Here is a 16,648-nt window from a genome sequence, read left to right as displayed (position 1 = left end):
CGTTATTATATTAGTCTATTATATTTCAATACACATCTTATATTTTGTACTTTGATTTTACTAATTATATATGTAGTTATTTATGGTAAAGAAGTTCATTTTTTCTAAACAAACAAGCTAAAATATAAGACAACTACTCCTTTAAAAGTTGTATTGTGTAGCATACAATCTATTTGGGAGAGAGAAATCCAACGTATCTTGTTAGCTTGAGTCATCGAAAATGACGTTGACCAATGGGACCCGACAACAGTGGAATTTCCTTTGCCTTCAACATAGACGGTCCATGCTCAATTATAATTTATAAGTAACTTATATATTGATCGGGTTTAGGTTGGGTCGAGCTACCCGAGCCCAACCCAAGTGTTATCGGGTTGGTGTTTGTATAGCCCAATCCTAAGACCGAACCCAATATATCCTGCCCGAGCCCAACCCAATGTTGGGTTGGTCACGGGTTGAACCTGCGCGACTTTCAGCCCTACTCCTAATGTATAGGTTGAATGTCATGAATACATCATGCGGACTCCACGTCTTATTTTTTGAATTACATACAATTACCGTTACACCTTATGTTTTGAATTAAATACAGTTACCATTACTCACTAAAATCATTTTTCTATATTATGTCCAATGCTTCAATCACAGCAAATCATCAGCTCGATTGATAAAATTTCTCTAAAAGAAGCCCTAGGAATGACATGGGAGAACTTTATTGATACATGAATCTTGTAAGAGTTTCTTATTTTAATTATTTTCAAATGGCATTCTTAAAACGAAAACATTAAACCCTAAACTCTTATTTGTTGTGAATATTGGGTATCTGTTGTTAAACCAGGTCGAATACTGAAATGGGCGGAGTATCAGAAACTCTATCCATACTTTCTCATCAAGTGAAATTGTAAAAAACTCGCCGCACCTTTAATTGAATTGACCAAACGTCCTAAACAGGAAAAAACACATACACAGGAGCTAGCTGCCATACCTTTCATGAAGTGCCTCGACTCCTAGTCCATAATATCGGACGATCTAGTATTGGCCAATGCTTTAAAATAATAAAAATAAAAATAAAAATAAAAATAAATGAAAATTTCACTAATTTTTTTATGTATTAATTTTTTTATTTATGTGTACATGCGCAGTTTTGTGTAATTGGTCCATGTCCATGTTAATGAATAAAATTGATGTGGTTAAAAAGGTTAGCATGTTCGTAGATACACCATCTTTCTTCCTACTTTTAGTAATACAATAGTGCCAGTTGATATTGGCCTGCAACATGGGACCATGTCACAAATCCATGTATCAACTTGATGAATATAGCTTGGATGCAGGCATGCATAGCCCCAATGAAATGAAGCTATAAACAACATATCCAAAAAAAATACTTGAGTAGGTGTGCGAATTGGTGTATGAATGCCATGGCTAAAAAATGGTTGAGATTAGCTGAAATGCGAGTGCTATGAATGAATCTTCTGCCTAACGTGTCCCATGTCGTTGCTTTGGAGAAATGAAAACGCTAATCTCATTTGCATACTTAAAGAAAAGTTTGTCCACACAATTGTTGATTGGTTTTGATGGGCGGTAGGAATTTTTTCTTTTCTTTTTTCTTTTTTATACACTGATATTAGACACTCGATCCCATTATCTCAGTGTTGAAACGGAGTCTATATACCACTTAGCCATGGAGCCGGATCCTCAGTGGGACTCTATCCATTTAGAAGCCACATTGTTTCTTTGGAATGACAACCCATGGGACCATCAAATCCTTGTGGGCATCTTCTTGCTGTTGTTTTTGTCGATAGTATTAGTATTAGGCATGGCATGTGCAATATACATTGGGAGAGAGAGAGTTGCAGCTACACATATAAGGGGTTGCGGGCGGGCTAGATGCAAATTGAGGAGAGGGAGCAAGTATGAAAATGACAAGAATACCTATGAGCAGCAAAAATTGTCGCCACTTACTGATGGAGGTTGAGTAAAATCTCAATCATCGGCTGATAAGCATGCAGACTTTACCAATGACCTAAATACTCTTTTATATATATATATATATATATATATATCCTCCAATGTCCTTTTAAATCTCAAAGTTTATTGCCCTTGCATGGGTAAAATCGTCTAGCCCGAGGGATTATATAGGCTTTAAATGGTACAATAGTTAGTTTCATTTATTGTCTTTTTTCTGTCTTTTCTTTATTTTCTTACTAGGATTACATCCGTTTGGGGTAGTATAAGTGATCAAGGGGAGGTAACTCTCATATCATGGGAGGAAACTTTGCACAGAGTTCCATTACTACTAATGGGTGGCTCCGGGATTTTTTATGGGCACAGGCATCTCAGGTAATTCAGTCTTATGCTTAGGTTTTGAAGGAATTGCGCATATAGAGATTAAACAAAAAAATTGATCTGATCCAGGTCATAATCTATATTGGATTCCCAAATTTGTTAATAGAGGGTCGAACACCTAAGTGGTGTTGCGATTCCTTCCATTCATTTGGGGTGGGGCTTGGAGCTGGGAACGGAACAACTTTCTTTGGACCGGAATGGAACAGATTAGCAGGAGGTCAACCGTTGTTGCTAGCTTTCCAGGGCGTGACTGTTCCCTGTTGACTATCCATGGCAAAGGCATTAAGTTGCGATTCTCATAGTACCGTTCAGGGAGTCGATAAGCCAATTCTTGTGGATGTCTATTTGCCGAGCTGCCCACCTAAACTAGAGGCAGTAATAGATGCTATAACGAAACTTCGTAAGAAAGTCTCTCGAGAAATCTCGGATGAAGAAAATATTTCCATTACAAAGACTTTAGTGCTCACCCCCCACCCCATCAAAAGTCTATCTTGGAATGGATGTTAAGATTGCCACTCACTAATTAATGATGATGGGTGCATGCAAACTTTTTCTTAGCAGTTATTTGGAACCGTGTAAAATCCTTAAGTTGTAAAGGGATTACAGGTAGGTGGATTGCAAGGGCTGTTTTGGATGACTGCATTTTCTTGTAAACACTTCAGTTGTAATTTGAAAGTAAACAGCCTTAGTTCTATATCATGGGTAATCTAATTTCAGGCATCAGATATATTTTTTTTTTCAAAATTCTCGAGAGCATTGCAGGCTTCCTTCTCCACTATCTTTATGGATAATTTTTTCAAAATTCTTAATTAAGGAGAGCATTGCAGGCTCTCTCTCTCCCCAACGACCAATGACACTCTTATGGATGACCTGTTTCACGGCTTCTCTTGCATAACTCTGAGGAGATGAAGATGGTGGCGTCTCCTAATGGGTTGGGGTTTTTGCAAGAAGGGGAATTTACAAAAAAGTTCCCATAATTCTAAACGATGCTCGGCCTGTGATATAATCCTCATATCGATGATTTTTTGTTGAAGAAAAGCTTTGATACTCGGGTAGAGTGTGTAAATAAAATGTAGGCACTAATAAATTTTACTTGCAGCATATGATAATCCCTGATTAAAACGTCCAAATAATGGGGGCCACCTTAAATGATTTACGAAACAATCATTATGTTGAATCATATCTTTGAATGCTCAAGTGATGATATTTAATGAGAGTCAACATAAAATAAAATCAACTATTCAAATTCAACAAACAGATCTCCATAGAACAAAAGACCAAAATGAGTGCACTAATATTATTTTAGGCTTACAAATTATGTGGCAATTTCCCTGATTTGGATGAGCGTCCATGGATCATCCGTCACACTATGCTAGAAGTAATCTCTTGTAACTTTGCACAGTATACAGTTAGGTTTTCAGTTTGTACAAGTGGGGCATGGTTCAATGATCGAAACCATTGGTTACATGTGGAACATAATCCTATTAAGATAAAAGCTATTAGTTGGGTTTTTTTTTGTTTTTTTTTTCCGAGTTGACTCCAAACTCTTGTTGTATTACTCTCTTTGCTATTAATTTTATGATAATTTATAGTTCACCTCTTTAATTTCTCCTCATAAAAGGCATTTGAATTAGAATGCCCATTTAGGATTCAACCCAATGATCTATCTTAAAGGAAGCCCTTATATAAAGCCCAAACAGGACAAGCTATAAGCACTTCATACTGAAAAGAATTTCAAGTGTTTGCATCTTAAAAAACTTTACAGCCATCCAAACAACTCCTCTCTCCTTTTATTTGGGTTAGGTAAGCCTGTTTAGTTTTTTGTTTATTTTAAACAAAATTTTCTACTTTTCTTAGAAAACGTGTTTAGATAGGTAGAAGAGAGGCCCACAAAATGGACAATCTAGTTCCATGAACAAACCACTACATCCAATTTCATAATTGTTAAAGGTCGTTGGATGACAGAAACAAGCCACAGATAGTAGTACCATTTCATCTAAGATAAGTAGTTATTTCATCAAAGTCAATATGGGAGCAATCCTAGAATGTTTTCTTCCGAGAGTTCATGCCACCAATTTTTAGTTTACATTCGGCCATGTTACGGTAAGATATGGCAGAACCCTAGCCATTGGAATTGGGCCTTTTCAATGACCCAAACCATTTGTTTGATAGGGCTACTCGGATGGGGGATGCACCCAAAAAATAAAAAATAAAAACTCTCAAATTGAATATTTCAACCCAATGATGACTGTTCATGTTCAAAGCAGAAGGGCCAAATTATCAAGGGTTAGAAATAATCCAATTGAGAGGTCTTACTTTGCCACCAGACTTGTCATAGAAACCATTTGGATCATTCTTCCCAAATTCAAAGGCAGAAGTCCCAAACCAAATCTCTCACTTACAACCAAACACCATTCTTTCTGGGGCATTATTTTCCAAAATATGATTGTAATGACTAGAATATTTCCGCGTGAAATCTTTAACAGACACCCTAAAAGATGTTATACCTTTTTTTTCTTTTTTCAAAATAGGACATAAAAGATGTTATGGAACAGATCATCTCTTTTACAGGCTTCCTACAAATGAAACTAGCCTTACTATTGAAAAATACAAAATAAGAGGGATCAGAACGATTTAGAGATGTAAAAACCATTTGTTGACACGAAAGCATAACTTGTACAAAAAATTGAAGTTCTGTTTATTTCCCAAAAAGAGATAAGAGTAAAAAAAACAGACACACCTATCTGCTTACAAAACACAACGCACTGGCTTCATTGACATCAGGCATTTGCAGTCTCTTCCTTCTCTTCAGACTGCCTGTCCTTCGCAATGTGGAAGCCCTCAATCTTTTGAGCCACATCGTCAGCTGTCACCTTTAATTTGCCAGCAGACCCATTTGCTGAAAACGCTTCATTCTCCTCATGGACAGCCGGACCTGTCTGCCATATTCTGATGGTCCCATCCTCAGATCCCGAGGCATAAGATTCACCTCCAGGTGAAAATCGCACACAATGTACAGGGCCGTGGTGACCTTTGTTGCAAGCTGTACTCAATCACAGATTAACCGTCACAATTACAAATCACAATGGTCCACACTCTGGCAGTCTGAATTGACAACATGCCACATGGATAGTGTACGGATTGCAAAACAGACACATGGCCAACCCTATATGCATATTGGAAGCATTTCCTCTCTCTCTCTCTCTCTCTCATTGAATTTGAGAAAATCAGAATGACAGTGATTAAATCCTTCCCATAGCTCTATAGATAAATGCCCAGAATGTTGAATTTATTTAACCCAGATCAGGCATTCAGCAACCAGCGGAGTCACATAAGAAGCGAATTGCCAAGATATTCTCATGAAAGAAGATTGAGAATACTCACCGTATATGTTTGGCACATGTCTGCAAGATCAGGGATGCTCATCATACATGGCTCACAGGGAACAATCAGGCAGTCTGATCATCACATTAGGTGGGCAACAGGTGTAAACCGATATGGAACATCAGACCATTTATCATGACCACCGATTCCTGGCAGGCACATGCAGCCCACCTGATGGGTGGAGGTTTTGACTGCTAGGTCACGGTGAATCACTTGATGAACAACTAGGGCCCTGAAAACATGCAGGTGTGGTGCAGATGCACAGTATCAGGCTGGTCATCAGTCAAGCCCCACTAAGAAAACGTCGTGGCCCAGAATCAGGACAGTACTGCTCATCATATCAGGTGGCCAATTTGTGTATATTGAATATGGTACCAATTCATATCAACTATACATTTCTGTCAAATGCATATGGACCACCTGAGAGGTTGACTGAGTCAATTTTTGGGTTTGTTGTGTGCTGGGCAGCTCATTGAAAGACAAGCCTCGCACGCGGCAACTAGGATTCCCAATCTGTCTCACTCAAATATCCTGAAGCTTCCCAGGTCTGGCCAGTCTCAGGTACCTGGCGAGTTAGCTCCTAAAGAAGAGAGGTTTTAATCAAATATAAAAACTCCACCAATGGTGACACTCACCTATCTCTTCACCGGTATGGAAATCGAACAGGCGAATCCACATGTCTTCTCCACCAGCAACAAACTTGTTGCCAAGCTTTGGTTCAAGCGAAGCCGATTCAATGGTGCAAGGCATGTTGTAGCTCTTCACCAGCCCAAAACTGGAAAGGGAAAGTGAAAAATCTTTAGCTTTGCAGAGAAGCCAGCCCTAAGATGAAAAGACGACCAACCCGGTTGCAGCACTTACTGATTTGCATCCCAAAACTTGACAGAAGACCCATCTGCAGTCGTGATATAACGCCCGTCTTGACTCACTTCAGCACTGGTGACAGGTGACTTAGTCTCAAGGGTTTGAACGATCTCCCCACTTCTTACATCCCATAACCTGCACAGCCAGTGAAATAAGCATATCATACAAAACCTGCACCTCAGATTTTTACACAGCTCCACCTTGCAATAAATACAAAGCCTTTAGAGGCCATGTGTTCTGTGTAATTGCAATGTAGACCACCCATTATTGCATAAACAGGCATTCCATTGCCTTCTTTTAACATATTTCATTGACCATGAATCCCTTTCATACACTTATCATCGGGATGATGATAGTGTCGTGTCTAAACTCTGTATAAAGCTTAGTCTCCCTGAACTGACTACCGCAACCTACGTTTTAAAAACTGGACAACCCTGACTAATGCATCCAATATCTGTACTACTTTTTCTGGACTCTTGTCCTGAACTTTTCTTGACCGCCGGAAAAATGGATGATGTGAATCAAATAGAGTTATGCATACCAGCTGAAGTGATTTGTGGGCTATGCTTCATCCAAGAGGTGGCCACTAATTGAACAGTCCAGATCCATTGCCAAAGTACACACACTCTCAAGGATTTGTATGGCTAACACCAACTAGATGGTATTTCAGTCCAAAACACACTGGATTCAAAACCCTTTTTATGACAAGACCAAAATCAGTGCAAGAACTTAGAATTTACATCAACAAGGTAACATTTAAATACCTCACACCCCCAATATCAGTGCAAGAACTTAATATTGTTTGATCACTGTGAAGCCATGCAACAGTTCTAATTGAACCAGGTGACTTATCAACTTCTCTTGGAGGTGCATCAGGATGGTTCAAATCAAAAATGCGGAGGACCTTTTCAACCCCTCCAGTGAGCAGCAGGTGTGTATCCTGTAACAATGAAAGACTAATAATGAGAAGTACATAAAACACCATAGTATGAAAGTAGACAGTAGATAATTATCTACTGGAAAGTTTTCAATATCTTTCAGTATTTAACGCAAAAATCTCCATAGAAACAACTTCACACATCTGCTCTTAACCAAGCATACATAAAGGTGATCATCACCAAAGCAATAAATCTTGTTACAGATCGACCAACTCCAGGTTTATGCTCAAGTCGCTGGCTGCAAAAATAGTAGGGAGCCCCTTAATATATGTTTATCAAACACCGCTCACGTGCCAATGCAGTCACACCCCACAGCCCTCTGAGCCGGTCAATTGCACACTAACATGGGTAATTTGTGAACAGATAAGGCTATCAGCCTGCTAAGCACACACTTGTACATTCTGACCAAAATTGGAAAGAACATGTTTGAATACTTGGCTGCAGAAAATAGGAGGCCACCACCAGCAACACATGTTTACTGAGCACCACTCAAATGCCAACACCATCACACCCCATGATGCACATTTGCCTTACTATTGAGCACTACCCAGAGGGGGGAATTTGTAAACAGTCAGGGCCTAAAGCATTCAGTGTTAGATGATAGAATCAAGGTATTCAATAATGGTAACGGTGGCCATAAAAGCCTGCCTTGTAGTCATTAGGACACGGGTCATAACAGCCATTAAAGCCCTATAATGGTTAAAAAAAATTAATGAAGAAACTGTATCAACCCCGTAATGGCTGTTACAGTAATTACAGGGCTGTTATGGGCCCCTTTTTTTTTTTTTTTTCAAAATGGGCATTAAAGCCCCATATTGCGTAACGGCTCCTACCGTTACCATTAGCCTTTTTGAATACCATGGATAGAATCGTCGTTGGACTAAGTCAATAATGCAATAACATTGCAGAACAGAAAAGGTATAAGCTCAAACAACCATATCAGTGGGAATCTAGGTTACACATGTTATTAAGTAACCATACTTTATTGAATTAGGAAAAAAATATGCCTGGGAAAAGGAATGCAGCTCTAAACCGAAGCTGCAGTGCATCCTGAAGGCAAAAAGACAGCTTTGGCTCTGATCATACAATGTACTGTATATGGTCTCTCTTTTTTTTTTAAACATTGGTACTGTATATGGTCTTTGGTCTCAGGTTAAATAAAATAAGTGGCTGTAGCAAATTTAGGGCCTGTTTGGATTGATGGTAAACCAGGGGAAGCATTTAGTTCACACGCTTGTAGTTGCTTAGGAAATGGAAGATGCCATTGCAAACTGTTTGCCTTTGCTTCTCCCACCTCAACAAAGGGAGTAAAACCTTTTCTTTGTTTTTTTTTTTCAAAAAGTCAAATGGGGGGGAAAAATATTCCTCTGATTTTTATTTTATTTTTATTTTTATTTTTGGAAAGGAGGCCCCTGATGTGATGTTCTAAATGGAAAATTTGGAGGGAAAAGAGGCTTCCCTTTGTAGGATTGCAACCCGAACACACTTTCAAATGCAAAGGCAGAGCATTTTCGAAGACTTTTTTTAGCAAAAAAAAAAAAAAGTGTGAAGTTTTGCTTCCCTTAGCCCCAATGCCAATTTACCATCCACATGTGTCAAATTTTTGCTTTCCCTTGCATTCCCCTAGTTTACCTCCACTCCAGACAGGCCCTTAGAATTGACCACTTGAAATTCACGAGGGAGAGGAAATAAAAGAAGCCTAGAAGAATTTCACTAGGGATGTAAAACCATAAAAAGCAAAATAATAATAATGAGAACAATTACAGTTTACCTCTGAAAAAGCACATGCACGAACAATGTGCTTGTGTTCAAATGAGTGCAATTCATCCCCGGTTAATGCATCCCATATTTTCCTGTAAATTAATGAAGTGCACAAAATGTCATAATTAGTTTATAAAATTACTGTGGCACTTAATTTTACCTACTGATACAAACAACGAGAAACATGATAAGATAATCAAAAGTAAAGAGTGCTTTACAGGTGACCTACATTTCGTAAAATGTCTACTACCATCATTCTGAGCACATTATCCACTAATAGCATGCAAACCACATGGACCAGCTCCTTTTTTTTTAATTTGCTTATCACCCATTGCCAGTTCTAAGTAGAACTGACACTATTACTGTTCTATTCATGAATGGAAGTCTCTGTAAGCATTCCTTTTATAATGGATAATTTTAAGCAGGTTTGATCCAGAATAGTTGGCAAAAAGAATCAGAGGTGGAGGAGAATGCGTTCTCTATGCATTCCATGTTGCAACTTAAATGCTTTTTTTCTTCATTTCTTCTTCTTTTGAAGAGTAAACTCATACAGGTATTTAGACAATTAAAATCTGTCTCAAACATACATAAAGAACAAAAAGATTAAACCACCAGTGACCACGTCTTGCACACGTGGATAACAATTAATCGCCTAAAGGCGTATGTGTCAGATCTATACACTTCTAGCTCAATTGCATCTTGTGCTACATTGCTTTGCAAGTCCAACAATTTAATGCCAAGTGATTGGCTGTATCCATGTTGTATCAAACTGCCAGATAACATGGATAAGTGTTTTTTTTTTTTTGAGAAAGATAACATGGACAAGTGTGTAGCATGGTGTGAACCAAAAAATGCCAAATTAGAGGAAATAAGATGAGTAGATAACATACGCAGTAAAATCAGCTGAGCCAGATGCAGCCCGTAAAGCATTCGTGTCAAGGCAGCAACTCCACACCGCACCCTTATGCCCTTCAAAGGTTCCAATCCAATCTCCAGTCTCACCATTTCTTAACATGGGACTAGAATCTGAGCCACACACAAAATATTACTGCTTTTGCATAGGAACAAATGAAAAGTGATAAGAAACACACAGAATTAAATATGAAAATGAAAATTGTCAAACCTTCGTAAATTATTAGACATATCTGGAGGTAAATTTTGTGCAAATTCCAAGCAAAAATGAAAAAGAACTCAAAAAGTAAAAAAATTGCCATTTAAAAATGGACTGGGGAAAGATCCTTCCTACAAATGGATGATCATCATCATCTTCAAATTGGCCAAACTGAATGTAATGAATGGGATAGCATCAAATTCTATTGCTATTGCCCATTTTCCTGAAATTTGCTCAGATCTGTAATTAGTTTTTCTTTTTTCTTTTGATATTTTTTTATAATTCTTTAGGCTTTGGCCTCTACTCAATAAATTTATCACCGTTCAAAAAAAAAATAAAAAATCATCATCATCATCTAAGCCTTCACACATGATAGTGGAAAAAAATGTATAGAAATGGTCCAAGCAAATTGATGCAAATATGCACAAGTACAGAACAATGAAAAACATAGTAGCATGCATGCACAATGGAAATGTCTACCTAGTCAACTTACTCCAGAACAATATAACAGAATGGTTATTAAATTGCCAAATAAAATGTCGGCAGCATGCAAATGAATACCGTCTGGAAGAGAAGCTTCTCAAAAAGACCACTGGCTTGAACCATACTATAGAGCACTGCCTTCACCTTCTCTATGTCCTTAAATGTAATTGGCTCTCAATAGTCTATCGTACTCTTCACTGGGCTGTGGAGCCTGCCCTTTGCTCATATATCTTAAGGTCGAGCATGCAGTTGTTACCTTCTTTTTTTCACATCTTTTACCAACTTCACCCATGTCACTTTGTCATTGCCTAAAATGCCAATGGTTGTCACAGAAACAATCCTCAAACCATCGCCCTTTCAAGGAGCACCATTCTTTATTGGCCTGAGGACAATCTCCTCCCTGTCACACACAAGACTGTATGTGTTAGTTAACCCACAATACTATGCACCAAGATCGTACATCAGTGGACAACCATGTACAAGACATGTTGTTATTGGACCATGACACCACATATTGACTTGCTGTAATTTTGTCCTAATGAGTACATCACCAGGCAATGATGGATCGATCGCCTACATGATCACTGTGTATTCCAGCAAAAGATGGAGTTGTGGGTACATTTTCAGTTTTTCTGCTCGTAGCTGCAACTGAGCTATGGTTTTCTATGAAATGATGTTCAGACTGCTAACATTGTCAACGATAACCATGATGGGCTTTTCTTCGCACTTGCACCCTGCGTGGAAAACATTGGTATGCAACCAGTCTTCACTCTTCTTTCATTGGTATTGTCAAAACGCATGCACTAAACAAACACACAGAGGGATTTTCCTGTGGGATATCAAGTGATAACTCAAAACTGTGTACTTGGTTATTCTTTTTGGGCTCTTTCTCACTGACAATCTCTTACCAAAGGTCAGGTTCTTCATTGGATGCACAGCTGCGAGGTGGCCATTTGCCTCCACACTAGCAGCAGGTGACGTTATAATGAATGCCTTATCTCTTCTGATTATTTTACCAACTTAGGTCCATTGTTTCAAGGGATCCTTCGGTTGTTGCTTATGGTGATATCATGGGAGGTTGAGGATGATTGCAAACAGTTTGATGATGAATATCCTCGACGATGAATATCCTCCAGATTGGTAGCTGCAATGTCTATTTGTAACCCATTTGAGTTTCTCTTGTGCCCACAGTTCATCCTGATATGCTTCATCCATGCTCTGAGGTCAGGACCACCATCATCTCATTGTGGGTGGTTGTTTTCCACTTTAATGAGCGACTTGTTCTGCTTCCTGCTACACTGGATCACACCTTAATGTCAGATCACAATACCGTTGAGTGTACTCAACATTTAGATTATCTTCGTGCAGGTCCAAAAATTCCCCGAACATTTTGTTTCAAACTGGCCTTCGTCTGTTCCCAATTTGAAATGGCAAAAAGGCCACCACAAAATTTGACCACTTTGGAGCCAATTCTTTCAACTTCAACTCTACCAAAATTGTAATTCGACTTCCTCTAAAACTAGAACCATTTGAAATAGTCCCCCAGCAATTCCAATCAGTCATTGAAAATGCGGAGTTTACACTGCCATTGAACTCTTCAATTTCCACTTTCAACCACTTGTTCAGGTCTTCTACGTGAGGAAACTAGACTGCTTCCACTTGAGTCATGAAGTCACAACAAGGGGCAATAGGCGTCCGAGGAACTTGCCTAAGGTGTCAGGGTTGTTGATAGCCAAGGTTAGTTTCATGCTCATCTTCCTACCTCATGCTGGAGTACTGAATTTCCTGGCGACTGGTACCCCAACTCCATGAATTCCTTGTGAACAAGACTAGTTCAAGTGTCTGTCATGTTTTTATTACTCACCTCCACCACAACATCCACTTACCCATTATGTGAAGCCATTGAACTCTTCATGAAGCCTGGCCTTTCTAGTTTCCACCATCCATTGCATCTTTAACATCAAATCACCTTAATGTTTACCTGCCATTTAGAACTAAGATTTTCACATCTCATGGCCATGCGATGTATGGTTGCACAAAATGTGAAGTGAAGTGGCAACAAATTCGAGTGTGGGAGCAGGGAAGCGCCTCTCTTAAAATGTAAACAAGCGCCAACAATTCAGAAGTAGGAGCGCGAGCAAGAGTCTAAAGCGAAGATTTGAAGCGGAAGCAACATGTAGTTAGGAGGATCCTGCAACTGGGATGCAATGTCAGAGTTGAAGGACACGATGTACAAGCCATAAATCCACATCACTGGACAAACAATAGTAGATCTGACCAGAGATCTGATCATAAATCACTATGACAACACATGAACCATTAGATCTTGTTTGCACACAAATCTATATCACATGGAAGGTCAAACAGTATTTTTAGTTGGAGAAGGTGGCCAGTTGGGGTTTTGAGATGGGAAGGAGGTATAGATGGGTTCTAAATATGGGTTTGAGTACGGGAAAGAGAGGGACGCTTAGATTATGGTTTTAGAAGAGGGAAAGAAATTAAAAAAACAAAAACAAAAACAAAATTGGAGAAAAGGGGACGGGAAAGAGATGAGTTTTGCTATGTGGAGGGAGGATGGGTAAGTTGTGGGTCCAGGAAAGAAGTAATACATATAGATGCAAACGAAAGAAAGAGAGAAATAATTGATAATGGCAGAGAATTGGGGAGAAACCCTCGATTCCCAGAGGGAAGTTGTTGTGGTACCACTTATTGCATATAGAAGCATCGGAAATGCAATAAAATGTAAAAGAAACCCAGAAGTATGGTGTGTCGTAAAGGCCGTAATTGCCGTTATGCAAAGGTAACGGTGACAACCGTTATACGTTATGGGGTTGTAACGGCCGTAATAACCGTTATGGAAAAAAATGACCTATAATTGTTGTTAACGACACGTTACGTATACTATAAAGGCCATAATAGCCCCGTAATGGTCTATTACGGGACATATACAGGTTTTTCACTTTTTAATCAACATTACGGGGCAGATGCACGTTTTTCGAGGGTTTTTTAAATAAATAAAAAATAAAAAAGAGAGACCGTAACGGCCATTGCGGGGCTGTAACAGCCATTATGTCCCGTATCGTAACGGTAACGGTGGTAGCTGTTACGGCCACCGTTACCGTTATGGAACACATTGCCCAAAAGTACATACTAGGGCCCATACTAATACATGCTCATGCCATGATATGTTGATGTAGAACGTGGCACATATACATTCCTAGCATGATTTGACCAAAAGAGGGTGAACCGTAAATTGGCCATAACTTTTGATCCCAGTATTGTTACGAGACGCACAACCTAGCAGTCTTTACTATTACAGGCCATCTAAGGTGAACCGACCCACTTTTGTCCGTTTTGCCAAAAAAACGCGCGCTTTCAGCTCAAAACGAAAATTTAAGAAAAAATTTACTATTTTTTACTAATTCCGATTTTTGTAATATTTTCTTATTTTTAGATTTTCTTCTTTTTTAGAAATGACTTTTAATCATGCTAGGACTCTTCTAGCAAAAAGTTTATTTGGAATTTTTATTTTTAGAAATTAGGCTTTAGAAGAGTTTTACCAGAATTAGTATTTTTATTAGAGTTAGAATTTTGCTATTTTTGGTAATTACGAATTTTGATTTAGTTTTTTTTTTCCTTTATTAATGGTGTAATGGGGACACATACAAAAGAAACAATCATCAATCAATTTATTTTCGAATTTATTAGAATTTATTTTTATTTTCCTATTCTCCCTCATGGATTCGAGGAATCTCTATGAGGAGTCCAGAGAAGCTTCATGGATTTGGAGTAATTATCCCGCGAGGAAGACAGTGATCGACCTCATCACGTCCATCCCTGCGTCATATGCTCCATATTGTAGAAGGAAAACAAAACCTCCATTCAACCATATGATAATCACATGTCCAGGATAGGCTATAAATAGCTTAACACAAGGTAAAAACCCTAAGTATAACAAAGGAACTAAATTGATCTTAATTAAACAATATTCTCATTATAACTGTAATTTTGTCATTTCCCCTCTTATTTGAAATCAATAAATATAAAGAAACAACTAATATTAATCCATCCATCCAATGGATCTCATGTGGACTTCCCATGTGGGAGCTTGTGGGTCGTACAAGATGTACGAGGAATCAGCTTGCATCGAAAGTTCAGTTTCAACATGTGCAGTGCACGACATGATTCATAAAATCATGCGAGAAATAATTGAAAACACAATTAGTTCACTAAATCAATTTGTGGATCATGAATATATGGCAAAGTTGGAGTAGGTCCCACGTGTCCCAATAATTGGCTGCCATTGAAAATTACCATAGAGATACCCCATGCGATACTTTAACAGCTGAGCTAGTGAGACCTCGCCAGAAGCAAAATGCCCCTCTAGAAAACCTAAAAGGCTAAACCCCTACGTTTGAACCTACTATATAGATACTATTGTAACATAGGATGCAACCGACTGATCCAGTTTTTGGCCAAGTCAAACCCAATGAATCACATATATTCTAGCTGTTGTGACAGTATCAGTCCCTAGGCAAGTCTCTCTCCAAACTAGTCTTGATTCCTCGAGCCTAGCACAACCGGCAAGCATGTCAGTCACTAAAGAAACACTCCTCAACTGCAGCCAAATCACTTAATAATAGAATGTTTCATTTCCCAAAATCAGTCATCCCCATTAATTGGGGTCAATCCCAGACCATTCAAGGTTACTACAATAAAAACAAAAATAAAAAATGGAAAGGATGTCTCACCCGTTCAATCCAAATGAACAGAAATTTAAACTGCCTCCATCTAATTTCATCATTGCAACAAGGTTTATGACGAAATTTGCATTGCAAACGTGCCATTCAAATGCAATCCCAAGTAATTGTGATTAAACAGATCAACAGATTTTTATGTTATCAATTCCAAATTTCACTCAGATCGTCATGACACATTTTCGAGAGTATCACAGCATATCCAAGGTGAAATAAAAATAAAAATAATTGCATACCCTTGCTTGCACTGATGAGAAAGAACCCATCGGGCGTAACTGGGCTGTAGAACAAATCGACGACTGGACGAGAATGCCCGTGGCAGACGAGAGGAACCGCTACCTTCTTCTTCTCCATTTCCTTCCTATTTCAAGAACTCAAAATCCTAACAAAAGCTACCAAAAGACCAGAACAAAATCCCCAACAGCAAAAAAAAAAAAAAACCTAACCCTAATCAAGCTCCTGAATCCAGGAAAATTTTGATTACAGAATGAACAGGAAAAAAGAAAAGATTATCGAAACCCTAGATCGAGATTTTGGGAATCGAGAGGGGTTCTTTTTTACAGAAGACTAGGGTTAGAAAGGGTAATTTGAAGAAACGCTCTGTAAATGATATGACGAGATTTCCTTGCGCTGGAATCCTCTCACCTTCTAACCCCTCTGCAAGGCTCAGAGACATTTTCAATATATAGGGGAGAGAGAGGGAGAGAGAGGGAGGTTTGCAAAGTATACACGCGAGAACGGCCCTGAAATCTACACGCAAAACACGTGTCAGTATGGAGCACGTGAGAAAAATTACAGAAATCTATCGGGTGGGACACACTGCTTAGATCTTATCTATTATGACTGAGGCTATTTTTACTGATTATACTGGCTACAATTTATGAAATAAAACGGACGGTTGAAACAATTTTAAATATATTTTTGTTGTATGTTGGCCCAAATTAGAGTGGAAAGGAATGATTTTTAGGATATAATATATGTAAGTTTTGATCTACCTGATGGAAGGATCA

The 16,648-nt window shown here is 38.6% G+C and overlaps 1 protein-coding gene across 1 annotated transcript; it reads right to left on the bottom strand.

The window, feature by feature from the left end:
* Positions 1-4,825: 4,825 nt before the first annotated feature.
* On the bottom strand, positions 4,826-16,304 carry LOC131223265 (uncharacterized). The gene is made up of 7 exons (XM_058218610.1): positions 15,875-16,304; positions 10,178-10,313; positions 9,298-9,379; positions 7,353-7,528; positions 6,586-6,723; positions 6,360-6,499; positions 4,826-5,383 (listed from the first exon to the last, which is right to left on the bottom strand). The coding sequence occupies exons 1-7, from the start codon at positions 15,990-15,992 to the stop codon at positions 5,121-5,123; spliced, it is 1,053 nt and encodes a 350-aa protein (XP_058074593.1). The 5' UTR covers positions 15,993-16,304; the 3' UTR covers positions 4,826-5,120.
* Positions 16,305-16,648: the final 344 nt, after the last annotated feature.

Source organism: Magnolia sinica, chromosome 13 (assembly GCF_029962835.1).
Source record: "Magnolia sinica isolate HGM2019 chromosome 13, MsV1, whole genome shotgun sequence".
NCBI classification, from domain to species: domain Eukaryota; kingdom Viridiplantae; phylum Streptophyta; class Magnoliopsida; order Magnoliales; family Magnoliaceae; genus Magnolia; species Magnolia sinica.
The sequence above is the reverse complement of the archived record's forward strand: the minus strand, read 5'-3'. Positions and strand labels throughout refer to the sequence as shown.